Genomic DNA, 26504 nt, shown 5'->3' on the forward strand with positions numbered 1-26504 from the left:
GTCCAGTGGCTGAGACTCCACGCCCCCCATGCACGGGGCCCGGGTTTGATCCCCGGTCAGGGAACTAGATCCCACATGCATGCCGCAACTAAGAGTCCACATGCCCCAACTAAGGAGCCTGCTGGCTGCAATAAGACCTGGCACAGCCAAATAAATAAATAAATAATAATAAAAACAAAAACAAAGTGACTGTGCTGTTGTGCATTTCCACTAGCAATGAGTGAGAGTTCCAGTTGTCCTGCAAGCCCTGGGCACACGGTATTATCAGCATTTTTAATTTCAGCCATTCTAACATGGCTAAAATGAGATACTAATGTGATAGTATCTCATTATGGGTTTTTATTGGTGTTTCTCTAAGGGTTAATGATGATGAATATCTTTCATGTGCTTACCTGCCATCTGTATATTCTCTCTGGTGAAATAACTATTCATATCTTTTGCCCATTTTCTAATGTATTTTTTGGTTTTGTACTGTTGAGTTTTGAGAATACTTTATATATTTTAGATACCGGTCCTTCACTGGATATATGGTTTGCAGATATTTTCTCATAACGCATAGCTTATCTTTTCATCCTCTTAATGGGGTCTTTGGCAGAGCAAAAGTTTTAAACTCTTAAGTCCAATTCATCAATTTTTCCTTTCATGGATTATGCTTTGATGTCAAGTCTAAGAACTCTTTGCCTAGTCCTATGCTCCAAAAATTTTTTTCCTAAGTTCCTACAAGTTTTATAGTTTTATTTTACCTTTTTAAAAAATATATTTATTTATTTGGGTGCACCAGGTCTTAGCTGCAGCTTGTGGGATCTAGTTCCCTGACCAGGGATTGAACCCGGGCCCCCTGCATTGGGAGCACAGAGTCTTAGCCACTGGACCACCAGGAAAGTCCCCTCATTTTACTTGTACGTCAGTGAATCCTTTGAGTTAATTTCTGTATATGATGTGAGACTTTGGTCAAAGTTCACGTTTTTGCATATGGATGTTCACATGCTCCACAACCATTTGTTGAAAAGGTGAAGTAAAACCAAACGATATGGCCACATTTTTTACAAGGGTGCAAAAGTAATTTGCCCGAGCTCCGTGGATCTGTAAATTTGTTTTTCCAAAATGTAGGAAGTTTTCAGTCATTATTTCTTCAGGTATTTTTTTCTATTCAAATCTATTTCTCCTCTTCTCTTGGACTCCTATGACATGAATGTTAGACTTTTTAATATTGTTGCTCGGGCCCCCAAGGCTTTTTTAAAAATCTTTTTTTCTCTTTGTGTTCAGGATGTTTTCTATCGATCTATCTTTAAGTTCACTGACCCTTTCTTCTATCATCTCCATTCTCCTAGTGAACTCTTCCAGTGAATTTTTAATTTCTGTTATATTTTCCTGTTCTAAAATTTCTCTTTGGCTTTTAAAAATAGCTTCTATTTGTTTACAGAGAATCTTCCCATTTGTTTCAAGAGTGTTCACCCTTACATCTTGGAACCGTGCTATAACAGTTGCTTTAACATCTTTTTCTAATAATTCCAACCTTTGGATCATCTCAGGGTTGATGCTTGCTGATTGCCTCTTTCTTTGAGAATTCTTTTGGTGTTCATGGTACTCTGTAGGTTGAATAATTTTGGTTTGTATCCTAGACATTTTGAATATTATGTTGAGACTTGGTCCTGTTAAAATTCTCAAAGGTTCTTCTGTGCTGATCTGCGGGTGCATCTCAGGGCCAAACCCAGGATTTCATACCTGTATGTGAAGGACCCTTCTCAGGTGTTTCCCTTCTGTGGTTTTTCACACCCCAAGATTCTCTGGCTAGAAAGCCGGGATTCAGCCACTGCGTTGCTCTGCACTCTTACGACCGGGACCACCTGAGGGGCAGAGTGGCGAGGGAAGGGAACCTGCAGGACCACCAGCACAACTGTTGAGGGGGTGTGGCTTCACTACGGGCTCTGCTACGGGGGTGTCCTAGCCGAGGAGAGTGATCGCACTGGGAGGCAAGCGAGGATGAGCGGATGTATACGGTCTGAGGAGCACTGGAAAGGCGGGGAAATGGAGGCCCAGGGTGTGGACCACACTTGCCAGGAAGGGACCATGAGGGTATGGATAAGGCTAAAAAGAAAGGCAGGTGTGAACAAAGTTGCTTTTCTTTAAGAATAAAAGACCTGTATATATATATATATATACAAAAAAAAAAAAAACAACCAACACAAAATCCCACCAAACTCCTTGTATTCTACTCAAATGAACTTGAACACGCTGAAATAACTCTGTTGTTAGAGACGGTGACAGTCTTTTCGAGCTCATTTCCTCCAGAAAATCTCCCTGCCATCCAAAAGAAAGATGGGCATCTACCTACTGTCACCGCCACCTGCCTCCCCGGGCCCCTAAGCTCGCGGACAGCAAGGCTGGCGTTCTCTTCCTGACCACCTTTTAGGGCCAGCACAGTGCAGTGTGCGTGGCAGGAGTACATGGATGTTTGTTGGAAGAACGAATATGCATGCATGAGTGAGGACTGGCTCCAGGACCTGGCGTGCCACTGGCACCAGCCTGGTCTGGAGGGAATGAGCATGGACTAGAGGCAGAGGCTGGTGATCAAATGAGGCCCCTGGTGAGAACAGTGCTTTGTCTAGCTACTCTCCAAAATATCCAACAAATGTCTACCACTACATAGAAAATAAAATACACACACACACACACACACACACAGGAGACTAGAAGGCAGGCCAACAGGGATAACATCCAGAGAGTGGACCTACGGACGACTACTTTTTTCTATACGTTTTGTGTATTTCACCATTTTTCCTGTTCCAATTCTCATTCTGTGCGCGGGAAGCTGCTTCCAGACTGGTGATTTAGACTCTGGGATGGATTGGCCCAACAGGAGGATGGGGACTGTCTGCACACATGAACAGGGCTGATAACCCAGGGCCATTCGCCTCCTATGGCAAGTGAGCAGACTGACTGGTCTCCTTTGCATCAATGAGCACACAGCGACCACCCCAAGGTGCCCTGTGAGGCTCAGCCGGTCAGCAAGCTGGGCTCCTCTGTTTATTGCCAACAACCATCTTATCCTCCCCGAATCCCAGACCCCCGGGGTTTTTCCGTCTTCAGGGAAGGAAGACAGGGTGTAGGGGACAGGTGGGGGAAGAAGCAGGAGTGCTGGGACAACGTAGATGGAGTCCCGGAGATGGAACTGCGCCCACCTGGGACACCTCCATAACCCAACTTTATGGTGCGCATCCCTGGAAGCGGGGCAGGGGAGATGGCAGCCCATCTGGGAGCTCTGGGTAAAAGCGCCTGCCACCACAAGATAATAAACAGCAATAATTAGGCCTTCCTGGAAAACTGGGTAATACTATTATTACAACATTTTATTATCTGTATGTTTTACGTGAATTTAATTGCCTTCAGCTGCTATAATTTGGGAGCCATGAGGGCGAGAGCAGAAATAATAACGAATTGAACCACAAGCAGACCCAGGGTCTGGGGAAGGGGTGGAGGCTGCTTCACTCATGGGCTCTGGGAGCCTGGGGCTCTGAGATTCTGCTCTGCCCTGCAGGAGACAGCCCTCAGACCCCACAGTCCCAGGGGGCACCAGACAGCAGCCCCAGCCTGCCTGGCTCTCGTCCCTCAAATACCATCCACCCTGGGAGGGTCGGTTCCCAAGAGAATGTAAGAATTATCTCCTCTCTTTGCATCGAAATGAAAATCACTACCCTTGCCCCCTAAAGCAACCTAGATTCTTCCACTCCAGAATTCATCTGAGTCAGTTACTTCTGTGGCTTAGGGAGTGCTAAGTCGGACAACACAACTCTCTTATATTTAAGCAAAGCCATTAATAAATATTATATTGTACTTTACAAATCAAAAGAAAAAACAGAAGCTCTCTAACTACAGACCATTCCAGCCAGCTGACAGTGAACAAAGCCTGACTCTCACAGCTTAAGCTGAGGAAGTTATAAATTATCAACGTGTCAAGCTTCGCCCTCTGAAGCTTCTTTTCCAGATCTGACCGTGAAGCTGAGTATCCTGTCTTTAAGTTCTGTTCATTCAGCAAGAGAGACATCTTCAATTCTAGCCCACGAAGGCGGCTGGTGCTGACGTCAGGGTTTTATCTACACCCTCCTCCGTCCTGGCTATTTCAATGGCGTTTTGAATCACTCTGTAACAGCTTCAATAAGCTGGAAATTTGCAGAGTGGACAATCAGCTACAGCTTGAACCTCCCCCAAAGTTCCCTCACTGATGACCCTGATGTAGCGGCAGCAGCAACAGCAAATCGCAGCAGAGCCAAGGGGCCTGGATCAGGGAGGCTGCATGTGTAGGCTCTTCTGGGGGCGTTTTCCCGGAACTTCTCCCTGGAATCGCCTGCATCTTTGGGTATCGCCTTAAGAATTGAGCCCTTTATACACTGCACTTTTACTAACTTCCTAGGAAGACGACACAAAAGACTAGAACGTCTTTAAACCTGTCTTTGTGTGTGTGCTTCGTCCTCCTTTTAGGGTGTGGGGTCCCTGAGAGAACTGGGTTCTACTTCCTCTCTGTCCCACAATGCAGTGATTAAACAGAGTCCTGAACTTAGACCAGCCACTTAAAATATCCTGAAAGGTGTGCTGTTTTATCAAATCTGCCATGGAAAATTTCTCCTTAGTGCTCCCATCACACCCACACACACACCCACACACCCACCCCCCCTCCCCCCACATACACACATCACTTGCATGTCTAATTCCATTTTGGTACACTGACTTCCATCAATAAAAGAAACCAGCAACCAGAGATTCTTTAGCTCCACTGAAAATACCTGTTTCCAACAGATTCCATCTGAAACACTATATAGAGTGACAAATGTCACAGACAGAGAAAGGTCACCTATTTTGTCTCTGCTCATTTTAAAAGACAGTTGCTTTACAAGATTCTTACATTCTGTCCCAATCTTAACACCATCTCCCTTTCTGGACAGTTCAAGCCCACCGGATGAAGAACTCAGATTTTACAAAGACTCAAGGACTCCAACAGAGGGGACTCTTCCTGTGTGAGGCTGGGCCCTGTGAACCTGATTATTATTAAACAGGATGAAATTCTTCCTTTGGGGGAAAGGTCGGAACGATGCTAAGTGACAGTGGAGCCAGATGCTTCATTTATAACCAAGAACCAGGTGAGGCCCCAGGAGGGCCTCCACCCATGAGAGCACACATTGCCCAGGAGGGATACCCCTTCTGGAGGAAAAAGCATCTGAGTGATCCACTGAGAGGCCCAGCTCCTCTTGGAAGACGCTGCAAAACGAGTTTCTACATTTTCCTGACTTTTCAGAACTTACACAAAACCTTGATATTTGTTTCCCTTCCCCAGTCTCTATTCCTAACTCTTGATCAAACATGTTGGTGGTACCAACAGGAAGTTTGACTTTTCCTCCAGTGCCCCGGCAAGGTTTTTACCCAATGCATTTATACATCAATACCTTGCCGGACGTCCAGCAAGACATTCCAACTGACCTGATTTCCCCACGGCCCTGACCCTTCGCGAACACCCTCCCCAGGCTGCGCCACGTGGGCCTCTTACCAGCTGCCCTGTGGGGCGACTTCCTCTCTGCCGCCTGGCTCTCCTTCCTGGGGTCGGCGGACGGCCCTACCTTCTCGGGGTCCCGGGGGCTGGCGTCGGGGGGTGCGGGCAGTTGGGGGAGGGTGAGGGTCTGCAGTAGCGGCTTCCTGGGCAGGGGCGGCTTGGAGCTGAGCTGCTCGGTGGACCGGGTCTTCGCCTTCCCGGGCTCGTTGGGAGACCTGGCGCCTCGGGCGGCGGGGCCCGTCCCGGGCGGACCCTTGTCGTTCCTGGAGAGCAAGGTCAGCCCTCCTTTCTCCAGCCTGACCTCCGCGCTGTACCTCTTGATTCCCCTCCCCTCCGGGCAGGGCGCTTCTCTGTGTTTGAAGGACAGAGACGTGGAGCGGAGCTTGACCGGAAAGGGTCTTCCGTTCCCGCCCGCGGGCCTCTCCCGGGCGGCTGGGCCGGGAGGGCGCCGCCTCCTGGTCCAGGGATCGGGGTGCGGGCGCCTCTGCAGGCGACTCCGAGGCAGGCGGTGAGGGGGCCGCGCCGAGGCTCGCGTTCGCTGTCGCAGCCGAGGCCTTGTGCTTCAAGCAGCTCTTGGGGGCCGGCGGGCTGGGGGCCGGGGCTGCTGGCCCTGCGCCCTCGGGACCCGGAGCGTCCAGGGTCAGTCGCACCTCCTTAGGACCGGTGTGGTCTGGCCCGTCGGGACCAGGGGGCATCTCCCAGGTGGTTACGGGTCCGGGCTCGGGAGGGGTCGTGTCCCCCTCGGGGATGCAGGGAGATAATCGACCCTCGACGTTTCCCGAAGCACAAACCACCTCGTCTGCTGTGTCCCCGCCCGGGGGACACCGGGTTTCCAGGGACAGCTCCTCCCTTGGGTTTTCGCTGTCGGGATTAGGGTGAGGGTGCGGGGAGCCTTCTGGGCAAGACGGGGACTCCGAGCGGGGGTGTGGGCTCGACACGGGCTCTGTGACCTCCATGACCTCCGGCGTGGCCAAACGGCTGGAGGGGTTCTCCCCCGGGGGGTTCTCATCCTCGGTGCTAGCGGTGAGCGCCGGGCAGTGCTGCAGGCGCGCCCGCCGCGCACGGGGCCCCACAGGTGGCAGCATGGTCGCCTGCCCCCGAGGCTCAGCGCCTCTGTCCTGTCCCCCCTCCTGCTGCCCAGAACTGGGCTTCTCCTCCGTGCTGACTTTGGGTAGCGGCTTCTCGTCGTATTCCTCCTCCTCTGGGGTACACGTCAGATCGCTCAGGGATTCGGACTGCGCTCTCTAAGAGGAATAAAGTGGACAAAAGACAGCATCATTAGGACGAATATTAGGAAGCCTGTGGCCTCCCCATCTTGTTCAAGGTTTAATTAGGTTTAAGGGAAGCAGAATGTCTCTAAAGCTGGCACTCAAGTGGACATTCACACACAGCTGTCTTTTCTTAATCCTCCCTTGCTGGTCTGTTTGGAATCTTGCCTCCCAAGTTCAGCTTTCAGCAGAACTGCAGCCGCTATGCCCCTAAAATAAACGTTGCCTGAGGCTCTCGAGGCCAAGCTAGAAACCAGTGGACACTGCTCTACAGAGCAAAGCAAAGGGAAGGGGACCAGCATCGGCAGGGTCTGCCATGCTCTGTGCTCCACATGGTTACCTCACTAACTCCCTGATTGGCTCCAGTGAAGAGAGGATTATTATTTCCTGCTTGCACCTGGAGAACTGGGAACTCAGAGAGGTCCCTGCCTTGGCCAAGGCTGAGCTAATAAGTGGCCCAGGGGCAAAGCTGTTGCCCTCTCTGACCCCCTGTGCTGCCTCAGAGCCAGTGTCCCCTGCCAATTCCTTCTCTCTGCAGGGATGCACCCTCATAGCAAAGGCAGAGGCTGCTTTGCCTAAAACATGATTCCTACCATCCCACCACGGTCAACAGCAAACCACAGCTGACAGGGTAACGCCCAAACTTCTCAGCTAAATTTGAAGTCTTATATTCTGCCGTTTTCTTTTATTTTTTTTTTGTCATTTTTATTTTATGCTGGAGTATAGCTGATTTACAATGTTGTGTGAGTTTCAGGCGTACAGCAAAGTGATTTAGTTATACATATATTCTTTTTCAGATTCTCAGGTGGGGGAGGGATAAATTAGGAGGCTGGGATTAACATATACACACCACTATCCATAAAATAGACAATCTATTCTGACGTTTTAAATGGTCTCTCCCACTCCCTGCTCAGGTCAAGCCAAGCCCCTGCCATTTTATGTGCCAGACTCTGGGCCTGAGTGACTGGCCGGCTGCCCTCCAGCCCACACCTCCAGGGCTCCACTAGCACCCCCAGAGCTATCTCTGATCCCACTCCTATAGGAGGCTTTGCCTGGCTTGGCAGCAAGTCACGGCCTCGTGCTATCCTTCTTCCGAAAGGTCTCTGGAATCTAGATTTGGTCTACTTCCTCCCCACCATCCACAAAGTCAGTTCTTGCCCTCTTAGGAAGGAAAGGAGATCAAGGTGGTCATGATTCATTCACAAGCAAATGTGAAAATGACCGAAAGGCTGAGGGCACCGAGGCTGGTGTTTTTGAAAAGTTCCTGATTTCAGACCTGTCTTTAGACTTTAGAGAGTCACCCAGGCTCCGGCACAAGGGCAGTGCCCTCCTTCCTTCTTTTTAGCAAACACCCAGGGGAGCGTTTGCCATAGGTTATTGTTGTTGTCATTTTACCATTCTCCAGTTGATCTGCTTGCTAACACAACATAACTGGGATGTTTGTGACGACACCCGAGCTAGCTTTGCCAAGATGCGCAACCCTACTCCTCTGGATTCCGAAAGGGGAAGATGTGAAATCCCCAGAAGAATTTTCAAAAGCTGCAGGTTCCTCAGGTGTGACTGGTCTTTTGTTACTACAGGAGATCCTTGATGTGGAAACCCCTTTAGGATGGTGGCTCATGTCTTCAAACTACTGGAACCCACATTAGGTCAAGATAAAGCTGAGGAGCAGGCCAGGCTTGAGCACATCCAGCTTGAGCCACTGGCAGCTCCGAGGGGTTACGGGTTACGGTGGGAGGCCGGGCAGAAGGAACGCTGGCATGGAGCGTGCGCTCCAGAGGGTGCCCCCCCGCCCCCCCACCGATGGTGAGCAGAGGCTTTGCAGGGAACAAAGCGGCGCCTACCCGAGCCTGGGCTCTCTGGCCAGGACAGGAAGGATGCGGATACCCGCTCCACCTCCGCCACCCACACCTTGCCTCCTGCTCTGGGCCCTCAGAGCAGCTTCACCCCCTGGAACCCTCCCGAGGAGCTGGAAGCAGGGGACCCACTGCTCAGCCCGCACCCAGATGGAGACTCTAGCATGGCTGCCTGCTCATCTACTTCCTCTCGCCAGAAAGAAAGTGTCTCTGGGCAGCACGCACATCATCTACGGGCAGAGGATGGGCACGATGGGCAGTGCCGGTGCGGAGGGGAAGCATCTGTTTCTGACACCTGGGACTTGTTGGCAGCTCTGCCAGCCAGGCGACCTCGGGCTAGTCATCTAATCACGCTGCTCCCAACAGAACAGAGTTAATAATATTCCCTCTCCTGGCACTGCCTGGGCTGGGATGAGGACCAGCTGGGGTGGTGAGATGTCAGTATAAACATTTACGGGCGTTCCACTTCTACTGCGCCAGAGCCACGCACAGGGCACGGTTCTGAGCAGCAGGGTAACAAACATGCTGAGACAACCAAAAACTATGCTGGCCTTTCGCGCGTTCCTCTTCCCCAACCCCTGCTTTGGCGGGGGCCGACGGATCCAGCCAAATGCAGCCCTGAATATGTTTTTCAAACTCGTAATAAATATCACAATCTTGACAGCCAAGGTTTTTTGTTTGCTCGTTTTCCTGTGCAAGATGGGATTTTTGGTCTATGAGCATCTCCTTCTCAGCCCCGTCATTCTCTGTGGCCAGGCGGACCCCACAGCCCGCTTCTCAGCTCCTCTGGGGATGAGGCATTGCAGGCACCACTGGGCAGCGGAGAAGGTGACAACCCTACATGGACCTCGAGCCCCTGGTCCCGTGAAGCCAAAGCACTGCACGAGCGAGTTCTCAGCTCCCAGAGGGAAGAGCCGATGACTGCCCGGGCAGCATGCCAAAGAGGGGTCTGTCCTTACAGGGGCACCACCCCTGTGCTGCTAAGTAGGTCCTCGCCCCAGGCAATGTCCATTCTAGCTGTTCAGCTTCTCCCTTGGTCATTCACGCGTTTGTTCATCCATTCACGCATTCAACTAACGTCCACGAAATGTCAGCTCTGTGACTAGCGTCGCCCCAGGGCTAGAAGTACAGTCTGCTCACGGACAACTGGCAATAAACAAGTGAGCACCTCCATTTACAAAGGTCACGTCCGTGTATAGCCAGTGCTGTGGAGGAAGTGCCCATGGTGATGGGCAGGTGGGCTGCTTTCCACAGGACGTTCCTGAGGGCCTCGGAACCCATCCCCCAAGGGCTGAGCAGGAGAAACAGCTGGTCCCAAGGCCTGGGGTGGGAGGCAGCTTGGTGAGGGAGGCCGCTTGGTGAGTGCCAGAAGCAGAAGGGAGGCCACAGCGTGCTGAGTGAGAATGGAAGGAGGTGGGCAGGGCCCAGCTGTGCCAGGTCTGCAGTGTGGACATCACACTGAAGACAGTGGGAAGGTAGGGGACCCAAGGCGCAGAGCAGGTTCTTGGTAAGCGTTGCAGAATGAAGACCGAATGAATGAGTGCTTAGGAGGGGAGGGGCATATCTGAGTTAGGTTGAAACCATGAGCACCCCCAGCTCCTGCGGCATGGTCATGGTCCCACAGCCCTCGCGGGGGCGGGGCTCGAGGTCCATGTAGGGTTGTCACCTTCTCCACTGCCCAGTGGTGCCTGCAATGAATGTCTCATCCCCAGAGGAGCTGAGAAGCGGGCTGTGGGGTCCGCCTGGCCAGAGAATGACGGGGCTGAGAAAGAGATGCTCGTAGACCAACATCCCCTCCCTCCTTCCCTCAAGACAAGATGGTGGGGTGTTGATAAGGTACCCTGGACCAGCTCGGCACTTCGCGTGGGGGGACCCACCCACCCCGCCCACCCCGCCCCTGCCCGGTTACCGAGGACAGACGCCGCATTTTGCTGCACCGCTGGTTGCGGGGTTTGACCAGGAGCTTGTGCTTGGCCGCAGAGTTGTCCAGGCAGGAGGAGAATTCTGGGGGATAATCGAAATCAGCCACGGGTGCCACGCTGCTGTCCGAGGTCCTGGGGGAGACGGAGGTGTCGCTCACTTGCCTGGAGAAGAGCTGGTCAGGAGACTGTGGCCGGGACGAGGAAACCACACAGACCTTCAGGGCACAAGGAACACACAGGCCAGGCCGTCAGCTTCCCTGAGGAAACAGTACAGCCGGCACATCAAGCTCCCCTTTCACCGGGCTCATCTCTGGGCTGGGGGTTTGAAGTGTCGAGCCAAACCCTGCAGGCCCATCACTCATTTCCAAGAACCTGAGTCCTAGGTGCTCTGTAGCCAGTAACTCTGCCTTCGCCCACCCACAGCAGCTGCACAGGTGCTTCAGACAACTGCTACTTTCTCCCATGACACCGACCAGCCCAATTCCTCCAAGGGCGGAGTCAGGCTTGGCCCTGTCTCTGGAAGCCATGGGGGGGTGGCTCAAGGGTGTGATTTCACAGGCTGGGGCACAGCCCATGCCAAGCCCTGCTCTCAGCATCCCATCATTGCTCACTCTAGGGCTCTGTATCTTCACGCCTTCTCTTGGGACAATCTGGCTGTAAGTTACCCCTGTTAAGTCTCAAATATTTTACTAGTTCATACCTCGGCAGGAAGTAACTGAAAGGCAGCAAAGGGCAAAAGTGTTGCCTGGGAGGAAGGGGTTGGGGGGAGTCACGTGGAAGAGTGATGGTAACACCGGGTTCTCCTGCAAAGACACTTATCAGTATAAAGTAGCAGACAGGCACCCACCGTGCACCCGGGGGAGCAAGGTGCAGAGGGAGACCTTGGGAGGGGCGGGGCTTTAGTGACAACCCTGCTACCTGCAAACAAACACAGCTTTCTGTTCCAGCATGGTGCTCAATATTAGTGTCAAGTTCACATTTTTTCCCGAAGTGTTTTATTTTCCAGTTTCTTTTACTAAGCGTCTTAACCACGTTTAAGTGTACAGTTCATTGGTATTAAATACATTCATGTCATTGTGCATCCATCACCACCCACCACCTCCAGGACTTTTCCTCTTGTAAAACTAAAGCTCCGTGCCCATTAAACACTAAGTCCCCGATCCCTCTCCCCCAAGCCACGGCACCCACCCTTCTGCTTCCTGTCGCTATGAACCTGACTAAGTACCTCGTATAAGTGGAATCGTACAATACTCGTCCTTTCGTGCCTGGCTCAGTTCACTTAGCGTAATGTCTTTGAGGTTCATCCGTCTTGTAGCCTGTGTCAGAATTTCCTTCCTCTTCAAGGCTGAGTAATATTCCACTGTGGGTATATACCACACTTTGTGTGTCCACTCATCCAGCCCAAGACACTTGGGCTGCTTTCACGCTTTAACTACTATGTGTAATGCTGCTACGAACGTGGGTGTACAAATATCTCTGGGAGAAACTGCTTTCAGTTCTTTTGGGTCCATACCCAGAAATGAAATCACTAGATCATAAAGTGATTTTATGTTTAATTTTTCAAGGCATACTGATTTCCACAGTGGCTGCACCATTTTACAATCCCACCAACAGGGCGCAGGGTACCAACATCTGTCTTCATGTTCTCTCCAACACTTGTTATTTTCTGTCTTCTTTTTTTTCTTTTTAACAGTAGCCATCGGAATGGGTGTGAGGTGGTGCATTGCTTACATTTTAAGCTGAGACCATACTTTTATGCACTGCACGATGATTTAGTAAATGCCCTCCTCAAGAAGGAAGCGGTGACAAGAAGACACAGGAGTGAGGGGCTCCCAGGGGCCCGGGTGCATCTCGCTCAGGGTCTTTCCCACAACCCTGGGCCACACAGGAGCACGTGCTCAGCAGCCTCCCCCACCAAACTAGAGGAGAAAACGGAAGAAAGACGCTGTTCGCAAGCGCGCCACTGGCGCGGGGACCACCCGCTGCAGAGGAACGCATTTTCCCTGTTAACATAAAGTCCCTTGTATTTTCCAGTGCAAGTACAAGGCTTATTCCTGTCGATGGGGAGAAGACAATCACCAAAATGAGAGGAAAAATGGTTCTAAGTGAACATAATCTCTTTTAGTTCTGTGGTTTTAGCGACTGGGGTTCTTACGGGAATAAAAGAAAGATTATTTTGAAAATAAACCACAGGACACCTGGCCACGACTCCCTCTGTGCCTGTGGCTTTGGCTCTCACTGTTGTAGCTGATGACTCAGGAGGCCCCCTGCAACTGGACGGGAGACACCTTCCCCAGAGAGCCCTCCTTATAAGGTCACAGCTGGACGGGTCCATTTCACAATCATACAAAATCGTCATTTTCACCCCTGTCTGGAGGGACAGTGGATATCCACACTTGGTGAGATTTGGGGTTTTGTTTTCCTTACTGCCTGGGACTCAGGAGAGCAGACAAGATGAGCTGCTTTGCAAACGCAGTGACTCCACAAATGAGGACGAATTCTCCTTCTGTGACAACGTGGGCCTTGGGTCACCCCTCTATAAACCCAAAGGACAAACATTCCCTGCCTACTCTCCACCTGGCTCCCCCTGCATTTGCACTGCCTGAGCGGATGGTCCACTCTGACCCTGAGGCTGGGGGCCTGGGGAGGAGTGGAATGTCCCTGACACTGGACAAGGGCCTCTGTCCCCAGACAACCCTGCACTGGCCGTCACGGAACCAGACTCTCGCTTCTCTCTGAGCTGTCGTCCTGAGAGTCCTTGGGGCCTGGAAACACCAACACCTTCCCGATCGAGGAGAACCAAGTTCCGTCTCTGATCAGTGAAGCAACCACTGATGGGGTGGGGTGGGGTCTGGAGGAGGAGGAAAAGCTGACCTGCATTTTTATCTGCGGGCTGGCGGCATCTGGAGCTCACGTTTGCATTGCTTGCTCCCAGCCCCCCAATTTTCCTGGAGTCTGTGCTTCTGGATGATTCTGGAAGTGGATGATTTAAGAGTCTAACAAGTGGCCCTTTGTTGGAGGAAAATTATGGCTCAAAGAGCCCTGAGGAAGCAGCCTGGAATTCAGAGGCTTCTGTGGGGTGACCCTGGACACAGGGTCCTGGACACCCTGACAGACAGCTGCTTTACCACGTTTGTCCTCAAAAAGAGAGGCCCTGCCACTGGGGGAGGTCGGGGGAGGGTGGCTCATGGGGAATGGGCCCCAGACACAGGGCAGGGGTGGCGGGCAGGCTGGGGGAAGCAGGGCAGGCACTGACCTCCCTGATCCCATTCAACTGTCTCCCAGGTCCCCCGAGGACACAGACCCAGAGGTGAGGGATCCAGCCCGCGGCCTCACCCACAGCAGGAGGCCTCGCCTTCTTTTGCCATCAGAGCTGTACCATCTCCCCTGTTGTCTTTCCTTGTCACCCAGAGCAAATCAGACCTGCCAGTTTGCCACCTCGACCCCTTGTTTCCTACTTAATGGTCGGAAACCTAGATTAGGACCTCTTAGATGTAATTCTACCTTAAACATCACTAAAGAGATTTCCTCAGTCGTTACCTCACGTGGTAATGAGATTTTTAAAATAATTCCGTGTATTTCCTGAAAAACTCATCCCGTCAGAAAATGTCACCTTGGCAGTGTCATCAAATACTTGTTAATGAAGACCTTTCTTTGTAATAATCTTAAGTTCTCTGTCAAGCGTATGGGCCTGTGTAAGGCGTCACACAGGAAAAAACCCAACCGCCTGCAATCCCATCCTTTTGGGGTTTAACGTGCCATCATATCAAATACCATGTGTTACATAAATGCATTTTAAAGGGTGCTTTGTCTCCCCCTCTCGATCGGCCCCCTGTGCCCAGAAAACTATCAAGGCACAAAATATGATCACGGTGTCTTCAAAAACCGCGATGATAAAGATGATAGTTTTTAAGTCTTAAAGGCTCAAATTTTGGTTTCCGATGAAGCTAGTGGATTGTTCCTACTACCCAATACTTGATAAATTCTCAGAACATTTTTTTAAGATAACATCACTACCAAAGGAGGGGTGTTGAAAAGGACAAGGTCAGCCCTGCCCAGTATGAGTGGCTCCCAGCCAGCGGACTGTGGAATTTGTGCATCACCGTGCTTTGCGGCTTTGGGGGCTGGGCTCACTCCTTAATCCTTAACAGATTTAGAAGCTACCTGCTCTCCTGTACCGTCTGTCCCAGCTAAACGCAGAGAACCACGACGCCGGGAGGGTCAGAGAACTGTGGGGTGGAACGAGGGCGAGTCAGTCAACAATGGCTCGCCAGACACATCCCCCCAACCACGCAGCCTGAAACACACAAAGTCACATCCACTCCTGAGGCTGTGGCCACTAAGCTGCCAAGATGTGAGTGTCACGTGGTGATGACACCTTAACATGGCCATCAGACTGTCCACTTGCCCCTCCAGTATTTTAAGGTGCTAAGGGGTGCAGGGTGGGCTTGGAGTCCAGGCAATGGGCCAAATCTTCCTCCTTGTCTTCTCTGCTTTCTCCTCGAGGTGGGAGAGCAGGTGTGGGTGCCCTACTGCCCTCTGATCTGCTCGCAGAGCAAGCAGGGACAGGTTGACCCTAGGGCAGAATTCTGGAGAGAGGCATTCTCTGGCCTTCTGTGCAGGAACCCGCACCTGGGCGTGTTCACTCTCAGCTACACCACAGCTCTTCCTCTGCCTTTATCCGTGGGGCTCTGGGAACCCACAACGGCAAACAAGTCAGGTAAATACTCCTCCTCCTGCCTTTGCAGGGGGGCTTCTGAACGTCCAAGTGGAAGTGACGGCTGAATGTGTTTCAGAGCAGCACGGAACCTGCGGGACTTGCCTGAGGATGGCCCTCGACCAGGGCACAGGGACCCTCCAAGGACACACAGGGCAGAGGTGTGGCTATATACGTAATGGGTCGTAACACGGATGACTCCAACTCCATCCACCCCACAGCAAGGCTTGTCTACAAGGGGGAAATGATCAGCTGTTTCATCACTTATGTACTCATGTAACATAAATGATATGAATTTTATCACTGAGCCCACTGTATGGGCTCAAAATGGCAGCACCACGAGCTATGTTGTTTATACTAGGGGTCTCCAACCCCAACCTGGTCGCGGATCGGTACCGGTCCAAGGCCAGTTAGGAACCGGGCCACACAGCAGGAGGCGAGTGGCAGCGGGTGGGCGAGTGAAGCTCCATTTGCTGTTCCCCATCGCGCACACTACCCGCTGGAACTATCCCCCGCTTCCCCTACCCCGCCACATCCCCCTCCTCGGCCCCGGTCCGTGGAAAAGCTGTCTTCCATGAAACCAGTCCCCGGTGCCAAAAAGGTTGGGGACCGCTGGTATACACACAAAAAAGTTCAATTCTTCCTCTTGGATTCCAAAGGGGGTGGGGGACTTCTGGGATCAGTTCCCCGCCCTGCTGAGGTCAGAGACACCTCTCCTGCTTGTCAAACTTTCCCTGCTGCCCTGTCTACCAGCGCCACGCCTCACATTTCTACCCCTAAGCTAACAAGTTCTCAGAGTCCCAAACTCAGATGCAGGAGCCTAGACTAAGTCATATATGTTACCACTCCCTTCTCCCTCCAGCCAAATGTCATGATGACAGAAAACAGATTCAAAGCCGTTTTCCTTCTTTTAGATGAGATGCCTGGTCTGGTCATCTGCTCAGGCAGGAAAAATGAGGTATAGGGTTGATTGTATCAGCCCTCTATCCACCATGGAAAATGTTCTCCAAACCATATCTCCTAAAGAGACCTGAATTTCTGCTCAAAGAATGAAAACAAATACAGTCCAAGGCCTGACAGTGGGTTCCAGTGACCTGGCTAGAATCCCTCCTGGCTGCACTGAGCATGACCCAGCACGGGAGTCTAAGGGGAACACACACAGGGGCCACCGGAGTCCCCGACAGCCCTATGTGGCAGGCGCGGATGGAGTCGAGGTGGTGCAGGCTACACTTGCCTTTATGGTGGTGCCAGGGCCGATGTCGTGCAGCAAGGACATCTCTGGGGGGCTCCTGGGCAGACCGTCGTCCTCAGAGCTCATGCCAGCATCATCTCCCCGCCTGGCCGGAAGGCCCCCCGGAGGAGGTGGCGGCCCCATTTTCACATTACACTGTATTTTTAACTAGATCGGAATAAAGAACATTTGCTGTTGTTTTCGTCAGCAACTTTTCTCAACAAATGCTCCCACTGCAATTCATTCATTCAAGAGATATTTTCAGCACCCTTGCCTGGGGCAGGGAACTGAACTGCGAGTCTGCCACCAGCTCTGCCGCTGTCATCTTGAAAATGAGTGGCTATAACTGAGAATGAGGTATGGTCCAATTGTAACTAACTGGGTGAGTCTTGGGAGAGCTGCGACGTGCATGCAATTGGGCTTTAAAATAGATCAAGTAAACCCAGCAGAAATCATCTTAAGACTTCCCAATGCCTACCTGACATACGTACCCAGTGTCGCCACGGGGAAAAGTTTACCTGCAAAGCTTTAATCCGGTCACACACATTTTCTTGGGAAAAGACCCGCACCGGCCGAGGAGGGTCCTGTCCCGACTCAGGAATGAAAATACTGTCGTGTGAGAGGGCCCGGCTGCCCAGCGTGCCCCTTGACTCCCTAGGACGAAAGAAGCACTGTGACCCTCGGCTGGTGCCGGGGGGCTTGGGATGGGGCTAAGGGCACATGCTACAACAAGCCTTCAGCTGCATTTATTTTTTTTTAACTGCTTACGACTTTGGTTCATCCTGTCAAATACCACGGTCAATTATTAGGAGCTTTGTAGAGATAGGGATTTTTCTAACAGATCTGAAGGTTATGTGAATTCTTTTCGTTAAGGGAAAAACCAAGGTCTGACGAGGTGTGAGGTCTAGGACAGCAGGCCTGCAGAGAGGAAGGGTTGGCAGGGGGCCTGGGCTGCCTGGCAGGCTGTGCAGACTGTCCTGGGTGCCCAGGGAGGGTGAGGTCGTTCCTTGTGGGCAAACATGCAGCCCCTCGGTGGGCTGGAGACCGTGTTTGCACAGCAGGCTGAGGGCTTGCCAGACGGAGGCATCCTTACAACGTGGTCCAAAACACACACGTCCACGGCTGGGTTTGAAAAGAATTGCGATGTGCAAAGCCACATCCTCATCTCATTACCTGATGTGATCTGTGCAACCCAGCCTGTGTGCCAAGGTCCTGGGGCGGAGATGGCGGCCCCTTCTGGCATCACCATCCCAAGCCCCTTCCCCAGCCCCGAGCTCAAGGCTCCAATTTGGAACTGAACCCACAGGACATTCACAAAACGTGCTAAGAGGATGTGGGAGCTATCGTCAGATTTTCCTAGCGGCGCTGGCAGCCTGAACAATAGGTGGAAGGAGGTGACTGAGACACGATGATGAAGGAAGGAAAGCCTGTCCGAAGACGCTGCCACCTTCTGCACCAACAGCCCTTCCCCCACCCCAGCCCTGGGCATCCTGTCCTCTGTGAGGCATTAGGGACTCCTGGGTGTGACCCCGCCCCATGTTGGTTAGTGATGCTTTCTAGCTTCCTTCCAGCCGCTAGAGTAAGTTTGCAAGTGGGGAACCCACAGCTCACATATGTCCTCACATTTCTGGGAGAGAGTGAGGCCGAGTGAAAGAACCAGGAGGGCCTCCTGCTAATGGCAGCTGTTGTCACAAAGATCATATGCACACCTGGGCTTCCCTCCCACAGCGGGCAGCCCATGGCCACACCCTCTGGAAACCATAATCACTGCCCAAACACCTCCACTCTGGGTGTAACTAGAATTCAAGACAGTGTGAAAAGGCCGCTGCAAAGACACAAAATGCTATATGCTCAAGGCCATTGACTACAGCATCATTTATAGATGCGAAAGACTGGAAACAGCCCACATGTCCCTCAGCAGGTACCTGAATAAACTATGGGACGTGATATACTAGAGGCTCTGCAGCTGACCAAAGGGGTGAGGGGCAACCCTGTGTGCGGGCAGCACCAGACTCTACTAAGTGAAAAATAAAAACGGAGTGCCGACAGTGCTGTGTTAGCTCTGTGTGGGAAAGGGGGTATGAACACATACAAACATATGTGTGTTTGCATATATTTTTAAAAAATAAAAATAGAAAGATAAGGAGCCAATGAATAAAAATAGCCTCCTTTAGGGCTTCCCTGGTGGCGCAGTGGTTGAGAGTCCGCCTGCCGATGCAGGGGACAGGGGTTCGTGCCCCGGTCCGGGAAGATCCCACGTGCCGCGGAGCGGCTGGGCCCGTGAGCCATGGCCGCTGAGCCTGCGCGTGCGGAGCCTGTGCTCCGCGACGGGAGAGGCCACAGCAGTGAGAGGCCCGCGTACCGCGGAAAAAAAAAAAAGTCTCCTTTAAGGGGAAGGATAGAACAAGACGAGACTCAGGGTACCAAGGTTTCTACTTATACTTACAATGTTGTCTTTGAAACTATGAAAACATTTTGCATCGTTAAAAGACAAAATCAAACAAAAAAGGAAATCAGCCTCTAAAACTAGAAAACAAACAGAAGGAAACAAGTCTAATTTTATATCAGGTTGTCAGCATAAACACAGAGAAAAGAATGATTTCAAGTGACTTTAACTTGACATCCAAGTGACTTTTGACTCTACATCTGTAATAGGATAAATTCTAAGAACAAAAAGCACAAAGACAGCAAATTGTACTTGGTAGTCTTAGGAGCGATATTGGTTAAAAAAAACAGCGCAGAACAATCTTTATAGTATGTAACCTCCGTGTGGGAAAGGGGGAAATGAAATTATTATAAGTACATTAAATGATGAAGAAAATAAATAATTTTGTTAGAATCATTAGGAACCAAGATTTCCAGTAAAAGAGAAAAGTGAATTCAAACAAAGAATCAACAAGTCTGTCTAAATAAATTTGAACTGGAAACACCAGTGAATTAATGATTTATTTTTCTCTTAAAAAAACATATTTCCTAGCTACATCTACTGGAAAGGTCTAGAAGCAATGACAGCCAACTAACAATCATCAGCCCTGGCAGGCAGACTGTGGTCGCTAAAAACCATTTCACACTAAAAGGAAATGGCTGATTACAGGTCTACGGCAGGAAATGTACAAACTAACTTGGGATTTCTCATCATGCAAGAAAGCAAAGACCCTTCCAGAGACAAATGGGGTCATGTCAAAAGAACCAGGAGCTAATCTGAAGTGACTCTCAGTAGAATAGGATGGGACAGTGTGAGCATAAAAATGAACAGAGACTGTCATGGGTTAGGGCACATCAAATACATAAAAATCCATGCATTCACAATGACAGTCAAGAAAAAAAAGAAAAGCAAAAAATAAAACTCAGTTTTGGAAGTTTGCTAGGGTACCAGGTCATTACTCTGAAGGTAGATGGATAAAAAGAGAACCAAGCATTACCCTGCTTTTCCTGTACAACTTGTATTTCAGAGCAACCAAGGAATTGATGAAGGAAAGGTCTTCTGCATAGACGAACGCCAGCTAGCACATATGCAGAATGAATGATCGAATTAGAAAAACCACCATTTTACAATGAAATAATGGATCTAGTAATGATCATCAGCAGGTGTAAAAACCGTCAGGTGAAGGTTCGTGGATGGATCACACTGAGAGAGACCCCCTGACCCCACCGCTCAGTCTCAGCATCACCAGAAGTGGGGCAAACAGAAAGCATGTGCCTTGTGATGAGATGTGACAGTAAGTATCCAGGACCATCTTGAATCTAAATCTAATTAAACATCTAGATCCAGCTATCATTCTACAAGAAATTCAGAGAATACAGACATGAGTTCAATCATACCAAAAGAAAGCAAATCCAGATTGTGGGATATTCTCTATCTGATCGGTGACATGAAACAAAAGCAGGAAGGGTGAAGTAAAATTGTTATAGATTAAGAGACTCAAGAAGCGTAACCCCACTGACACCATAAATGGGCATCAACTTTTTAAACCCACAGGGTTTCATGTGGTTTGTCAGCCTTAACGTACCTTGGTAAGTGGACATTTTTGCCCATGGTGATGGATGAGAAGTTGCTACAGAGTCTAGAAGGCTCACGGACTCTTCAAAGAGGCTGAAGAGTACCCTTAAATTTTTGTCTCTTATACGGTCAATTACTCTATGACACAGGAACCAAGAATATATCATGGGGAAAGGACAGTCTCTTCAATAAATAGTGTTGGGAAAACTTGGACAGCCCCATGCAGAAGAATGAAACTGGACCACTATCTTATACCATACACAAAAATCAAAATGGATTAAAGACTTGAACATAAGACCTGAAACCGTAAAACTCCTAGAAGAAAACATATGGAGTAAGCTCTTTGACGTTGCTCTTGACAATGACTTCTTGGATTTGACACCAAAAGCAATGGCAACAAAATCAAAAATAAACAAGTGGGGGCTTCCCTGGTGGCGCAGTGGCTGAGAGTCCGCCTGCCGAGGCAGGGGACGCGGGTTCGTGCCCCGGTCCGGGAAGATCCCACATGCCGCGGAGCGGCTGGGCCCGTGAGCCGTGGCCACTGGGCCTGCACATCCGGAGCCTGTGCTCCGCAACGGGAGAGGCCACAACAGTGGGAGGCCCGCGTACCGCAAAAAATAAATAAATAAATAAACAAGTGGGACTATGTCAAATTAAAAAGCTTCTGTGACACAATACTGTAAATCAACTATACTTCAATAATAATAAAAAAAAGCTTCTGCACAGCAAAGGGAACCATCAACAAAATGATAAGGCAATTTACAGAATGGGAGAAAATATTTGCAAGTCTGTATCTGGTAAGGGGTTAATATCCGAAATATTTAAAGGACTCATACAACTCAATAGCAAAAACCCAATCCAATTAAAAAATGAGAAGATCTAAATAGACATTTCTCCAAAGAAGACAACAGACGGCCAACAGGTACATGAAAAGGAGCTCAACACCACTAATCATCAAAGAAATGCAAATCAAAAACAGGAGACAAAGCTTCAGATCTGTTAGAAGGGCTTTTACAAAAATGACAGGAGATAAGTGGTAGCGGGGATGTGGAGAAAAGGGAACCCTTTTGCACTGCTGGTGGGAATGTAAGTTGGGGCAGTCGCTATGGAGAACAGTATGGAGGTTCCTCAAAAAAATTTAAAATAGAACTACCATATGATCCAGCAATCTTGCTTCTGGGTATTCATCTGAAGGAAATGAAAACAGGATGTTGAAGAGATATCTGCAGTCCCATGTTCATCGCAGCGTGATTCACAACAGCCAAAACATGGAAGCAACAGAAGTGTCCATCAATGGGTGATGGATAGAGAAGACGTGGGACATATACGCAGCAGCATATTATTTAGTCATGAGAGAGGAGGACATCCTGCCATTTTCAACAACATGGATGGACCCTGAGGGACTCATGCTGAGTGAGATCAGACAGAGAACGAAAAATACTCTATGACCTCACTTCCATGTGGAATCTAAAAAAAGCCGAACTCATAGAAACAGAGTAGAAAGGTGGTTACCAGAGGCTGGGGGGTGGGGGAAATGGGGACATGTTGGTCAAAGGGTAAAAACTTCCAGCTATAAAGATGAATAAGTTCTGGGGATCTACAGCACAGTGGTTATAGTTAATTATACTGGATTATATACTTGAAAATTGCGACGAGAGTAGATCTTAAGTGTTCTCACCACAGAAAAGAAACGGTAATTAGGTGACATGACGCAGGTATTAGCTAATGTTATGGTGGTAATCATGTGACAGCATGTAAGCATATTAAATCAACACGCTGTACACCTTAAAACTCCCATAACATTATATGTCAATGATCTCTCAATAAAGCTGGGAAGAAAAGAGAGAAAGCTCTTGTCTCACCTCTGCGCTGTTCTCTAAGGACATTATTTGCACTTCCCGGGTGTCATCACAACTCCACCCCAAGCTTCCGCTCCTAGCATCACTCTAGCAAACTTTCCCCAGTAATTGAAGACCCGCCCCTGCCAGGTGCTGAGAATATACAGATCTGGGGCACTGTCCCCACTCTCCAGGGGCTCTGGTGATAGATGACGGATAGTGGACAGGTCATTTCAGCCCAGCTCACCCCTGCTGCTGTGTTCTTATTCCTTGGCTGGAGGGGCCGCTGAGCGTACTGGTCGAGAGACTGGGTGGGTAGAGGCGAGTGTTACAATGTCCCTGGGGCTGGCCCAGTGAAGACATGTAACAGTGAGCAATTAATTCTATACGATAATGTCTTGCTCCCCAAGAGTTTGGAGCTGCCTTAAAAATGCGTGTATAGCCCGTCCTCTCCACTCTTCACAAGGTCCCATGTGGGTGCCTCCTACTCCCAGCCAGCACCAGAAAAAAAAAGCAACCTGAAAGACAAAGCTCAAATCTCTCCTCTTTAGTCGTTTGGCGCCACCAAGCGGTCAGTGTAATTTCTACTCCTTTAGAAACAGGCAAGGAGACTGGTGAGGAAGGAGGGGACAGGACCCCTCACGGGGATGCTGAAGCCCAGGACCCCATCTCAGCACGGTCTGTCTCCCAATCCCAGGGTCATTATGCCTTATCCTCAAATTAAGGAGCCCATGTTGTTTCAAAGAAACAAAACCTGGCATGGCAACAAATCTGGTTTTGGTTTCGGTTTTGTTTTTTCCCTTTTACGCACAGAAATAACTGCTGGAATAACGAAAGCATGTGTATTATAACTCTATTCTGATGAAGTACAAGTTACAAAAACACAGATTTCTTCCCTGGCCTTGCCCATACTTCATACCTATTGAAATATGGGTTTCTGTTCTTCCTAAAAATATTTTTGGATGATTTTTCTAAGACTGAACAGCAAGAAGCCTTCCCCCTACTCCTCTCTCTCTGCAGTGGAAAATTTTCTTATTGGGTTACTGAGGACTCAGGCTTAGAGAGACATATTTTTCTGGTACAGTATCCAGGTCCTCAAAAGAGTTTTAAGTCAAATTAAATGAGGGATTACTTCCTAATCTTGCTACTTTCAGCTGTAGGACACTGGGCAAATTTTCCGAAATTTCTCTAAAGCTTGGTTTGTTCATTTATAAAATGGTATTTCTTACCTCCTCTTTCATAGTTATGTAGACTTTATTTATTTAGTTATTTATTTTTTGCTGTACACAGGCCTCTCACTGTTGTGGCCTCTCCGGTTGCGGACGTGCAGGCTCAGCGGCCATGGCTCACGGACCCAGCATGTGGGATTTTCCCGGACCGGGGCACGAAATTTATTTATTTTTTGCTGTACACAGGCCTCTCACTGCTGTGGCCTCTCCGGTTGCGGACGTGCAGGCTCAGCGGCCATGGCTCACGGACCCAGCATGTGGGATTTTCCCGGACCGGGGCACGAACCCGTGTCCCCTGCATCGGCAGGCGGACTCTCAACCACTGCGCCACCAGGGAAGCCCTAGACTTTTAATGTATACACACCTGGCACATAGCGGGTACCTGATAATGTTCCCCTACCCCCCGCTCCAACTTTCTCCATCCCTATGTACGAAAAGACAGAAAACACCGTATCTATGGAAGAACCTCCAGTGGAATTACCTAGGAGGAAAGTAAGCTCAGAAATCCACCAAGTTACCACGACAACTAGCCCAAGTATTGGGGTCCTCCTGTGACCCCTCCTGCCCCTTCGAACACACAAGCCTGAAGGATGGAAAAGGCAACTTACTCCAGCTCATCCTCTGAGTCGTAGCCCACTGGCCCTGACTCGATGGCAATGACCTCATTCTTTGCCTGGCTTTGTTTCCAGGTGCTACTTCCTGTGGAAGAAGGAGATTCCTTTCTCTTCTTCTTCCCAAAGAACTTCTTAAACGTTTTGAATTTGGACTTTTTCTTTCCTATGCAAAAAGAATGCATGTGAGTATTTACCAGACATGTATAAGATGTGCACGAGAAGGAGAAAAAGTAAGATTTCTGTCTGTGCGTCAATTATTCGCTCCTGAAAAGTCCTTTTACCACACAGAAGGTTGTGAAGCACACAGTGTACCAATTTTGCACACCTGAAAACATCTTGATTTCTGTCTATTTTGGACATTGAATAAAACAGCCAAGAAAGCTTTGGAGCATGATCACAGAATCAAGGCACAAGCAACTTCCCTCTTACTTGAAATCAACACTTTTTTAACATATCTTTCACTTCCTTGGTTCAATTTATTCCTAAAGAGTTAATTTTTTTGACGCAACCATGCTTTTTATTTCCATTACCATACATTTGTTTTGCCCAGTCTTGAATTCACACAGCACATCCTGTATGAGCAGAATCATACAGCATATACTCTTGTGTGTGGCTTCTTTCCCGCCATATACCGCTTTTGACACTTTGCATGGTGATGCGTGCATTTTGCATTCTTCCTCTTTTTCTAAATTGCTAAGTAATATTCCACTGTATAAATGAAATCCGATTTTAATCCCTAAAATAAAAATAGTCAAAAGCAAAAATTCCTGATGAGGTAAAGCCCGTAAATGATAACCCAAATTATTTTCCAAGATAATCCTCAAGTGCTAATACATATATATGTATATATAACTGAATCGCTTTGCTGTACCGCAGAAACTAACACAACATTGTAAATCAACTATACTTCAATAAAATAAAATTTTAAAAAATCCTCAAGTGCCCATGATTTCGGCAGCTCAGCAAAGTCCATTCCTTTCCTTCTGAATATGAGAACTAACAACAGAAGGATGGAACATCACAGGTTACCAGGCTGCTGTCTAATACATCCTGAAAATTTGCTAACAATTGATTTGTTTGATAAGTAAATCATTCTGTAAGCTGAATTCCTTTTTTTATAAATTTACTTTTATTTATTTATTTATTTTTGGCTGCGTTGGGTCTTCGTTGCTGTGCCCAGGCTTTCTCTAGTTGCAGCAAGCGGGGGCTACTCTTCGTAGCGGTGCGCGGTCTTCTCATTGCAGTGGCTTCTCTTGTTGCCAAGCACGGGCTCTAGGCATGCGGGCTTCAGTAGTTGTGGCATGCGGGCTCAGTAGTTGTGGCTCGCGGGCTCAGTAGTTGTGGCACACGGGCTTAGTTGCTCCACGGCATGTGGGATCTTCCCGGACCAGGGCTCGAACCTGTATCTCCTGCATTGGTAGGCAGATTCTTAGCCACTGCGCCACCAGGGAAGTCCCTGAACTCCTTTTTAAAACACCAGGATCTTTATATTTGGTTTATGTTCATGCCCCCCTTGGGAAGTTTACATGATCTTGCCTTAATGTGGAGAATTTTAGGATTACTCTATAGTTGAAGTACCTATATGACCTTAGGTGGAGCAGATCCCTGCCCAAAAGGAAATGAGTTCTACAGACAAGTTTTCCTAACTTACAGTGGAAGTTTCCTTACCTTTATATAATCTCAAAACGTTTATGTTGTTAACTGACTGGTCTCAAAGAGAGCTTATTATTTGGAAAGCCTCTTCAGAGTTTTCTGCATCTGCCAGGACACCGTCTGGCCTTTGCCTAGTTGACAAATAGGTACGCACCCCTGAAGGTCTGCACAAACACGCAGCCTCACGATCCTTTACAGTCAAAGAGGCTCCTTCGGGATTAAAGCAAGTGGCTACCAACACCCAGAGTACAGCCGCTGAACACTTGTTTGATTTGCCATAATTAGTTGGCCATCCACTGGAGGCCCATTTGTGTTACATCTGTTAGGCTGCTAGGCTTTTTCATTCAATTTCTTTAATGGTTATAGGAACTATTGGGGTTTTCTATTTCTTGAATTTGTTTTATTGTTTCATTTTTCTAGAAATTTGTCTTTATTTCCCACATTTTCAAATGCACTGGCATATAGTTGTTAATATCCTCTTATTATCTTAGCATCTGTACTATCTACAATAAAGCCCCCTTTTCTCAGCCCTGCTATTATCTGTCCCTCCTTTTTTCCTGGATCAATTACACAAGACGTTTGTCAATTTCCTTTGCCTTAAAAAAAGTTTGGCTTTGTTCATTCTCTCTACTGA

General features: G+C 49.2%; 1 protein-coding gene across 1 annotated transcript in view; it reads right to left on the reverse strand.

The window, feature by feature from the left end:
- CRACDL (CRACD like) overlaps positions 1-26504 on the reverse strand; it is a 98509-nt gene that overhangs the window by 14519 nt on the left and 57486 nt on the right. The window contains 6 exon segments of the mRNA XM_024743935.1: positions 5540-5984; positions 5986-6786; positions 10576-10803; positions 16540-16704; positions 17055-17190; positions 24212-24380. Of these exon segments, the coding sequence (XP_024599703.1) occupies positions 5540-5984; positions 5986-6786; positions 10576-10803; positions 16540-16704; positions 17055-17190; positions 24212-24380 (1944 nt within the window).

This window comes from Neophocaena asiaeorientalis, unplaced genomic scaffold (genome assembly GCF_003031525.2).
Source record: "Neophocaena asiaeorientalis asiaeorientalis breed wild unplaced genomic scaffold, Neophocaena_asiaeorientalis_V1.1 scaffold114, whole genome shotgun sequence".
NCBI lineage: Eukaryota > Metazoa > Chordata > Mammalia > Artiodactyla > Phocoenidae > Neophocaena > Neophocaena asiaeorientalis.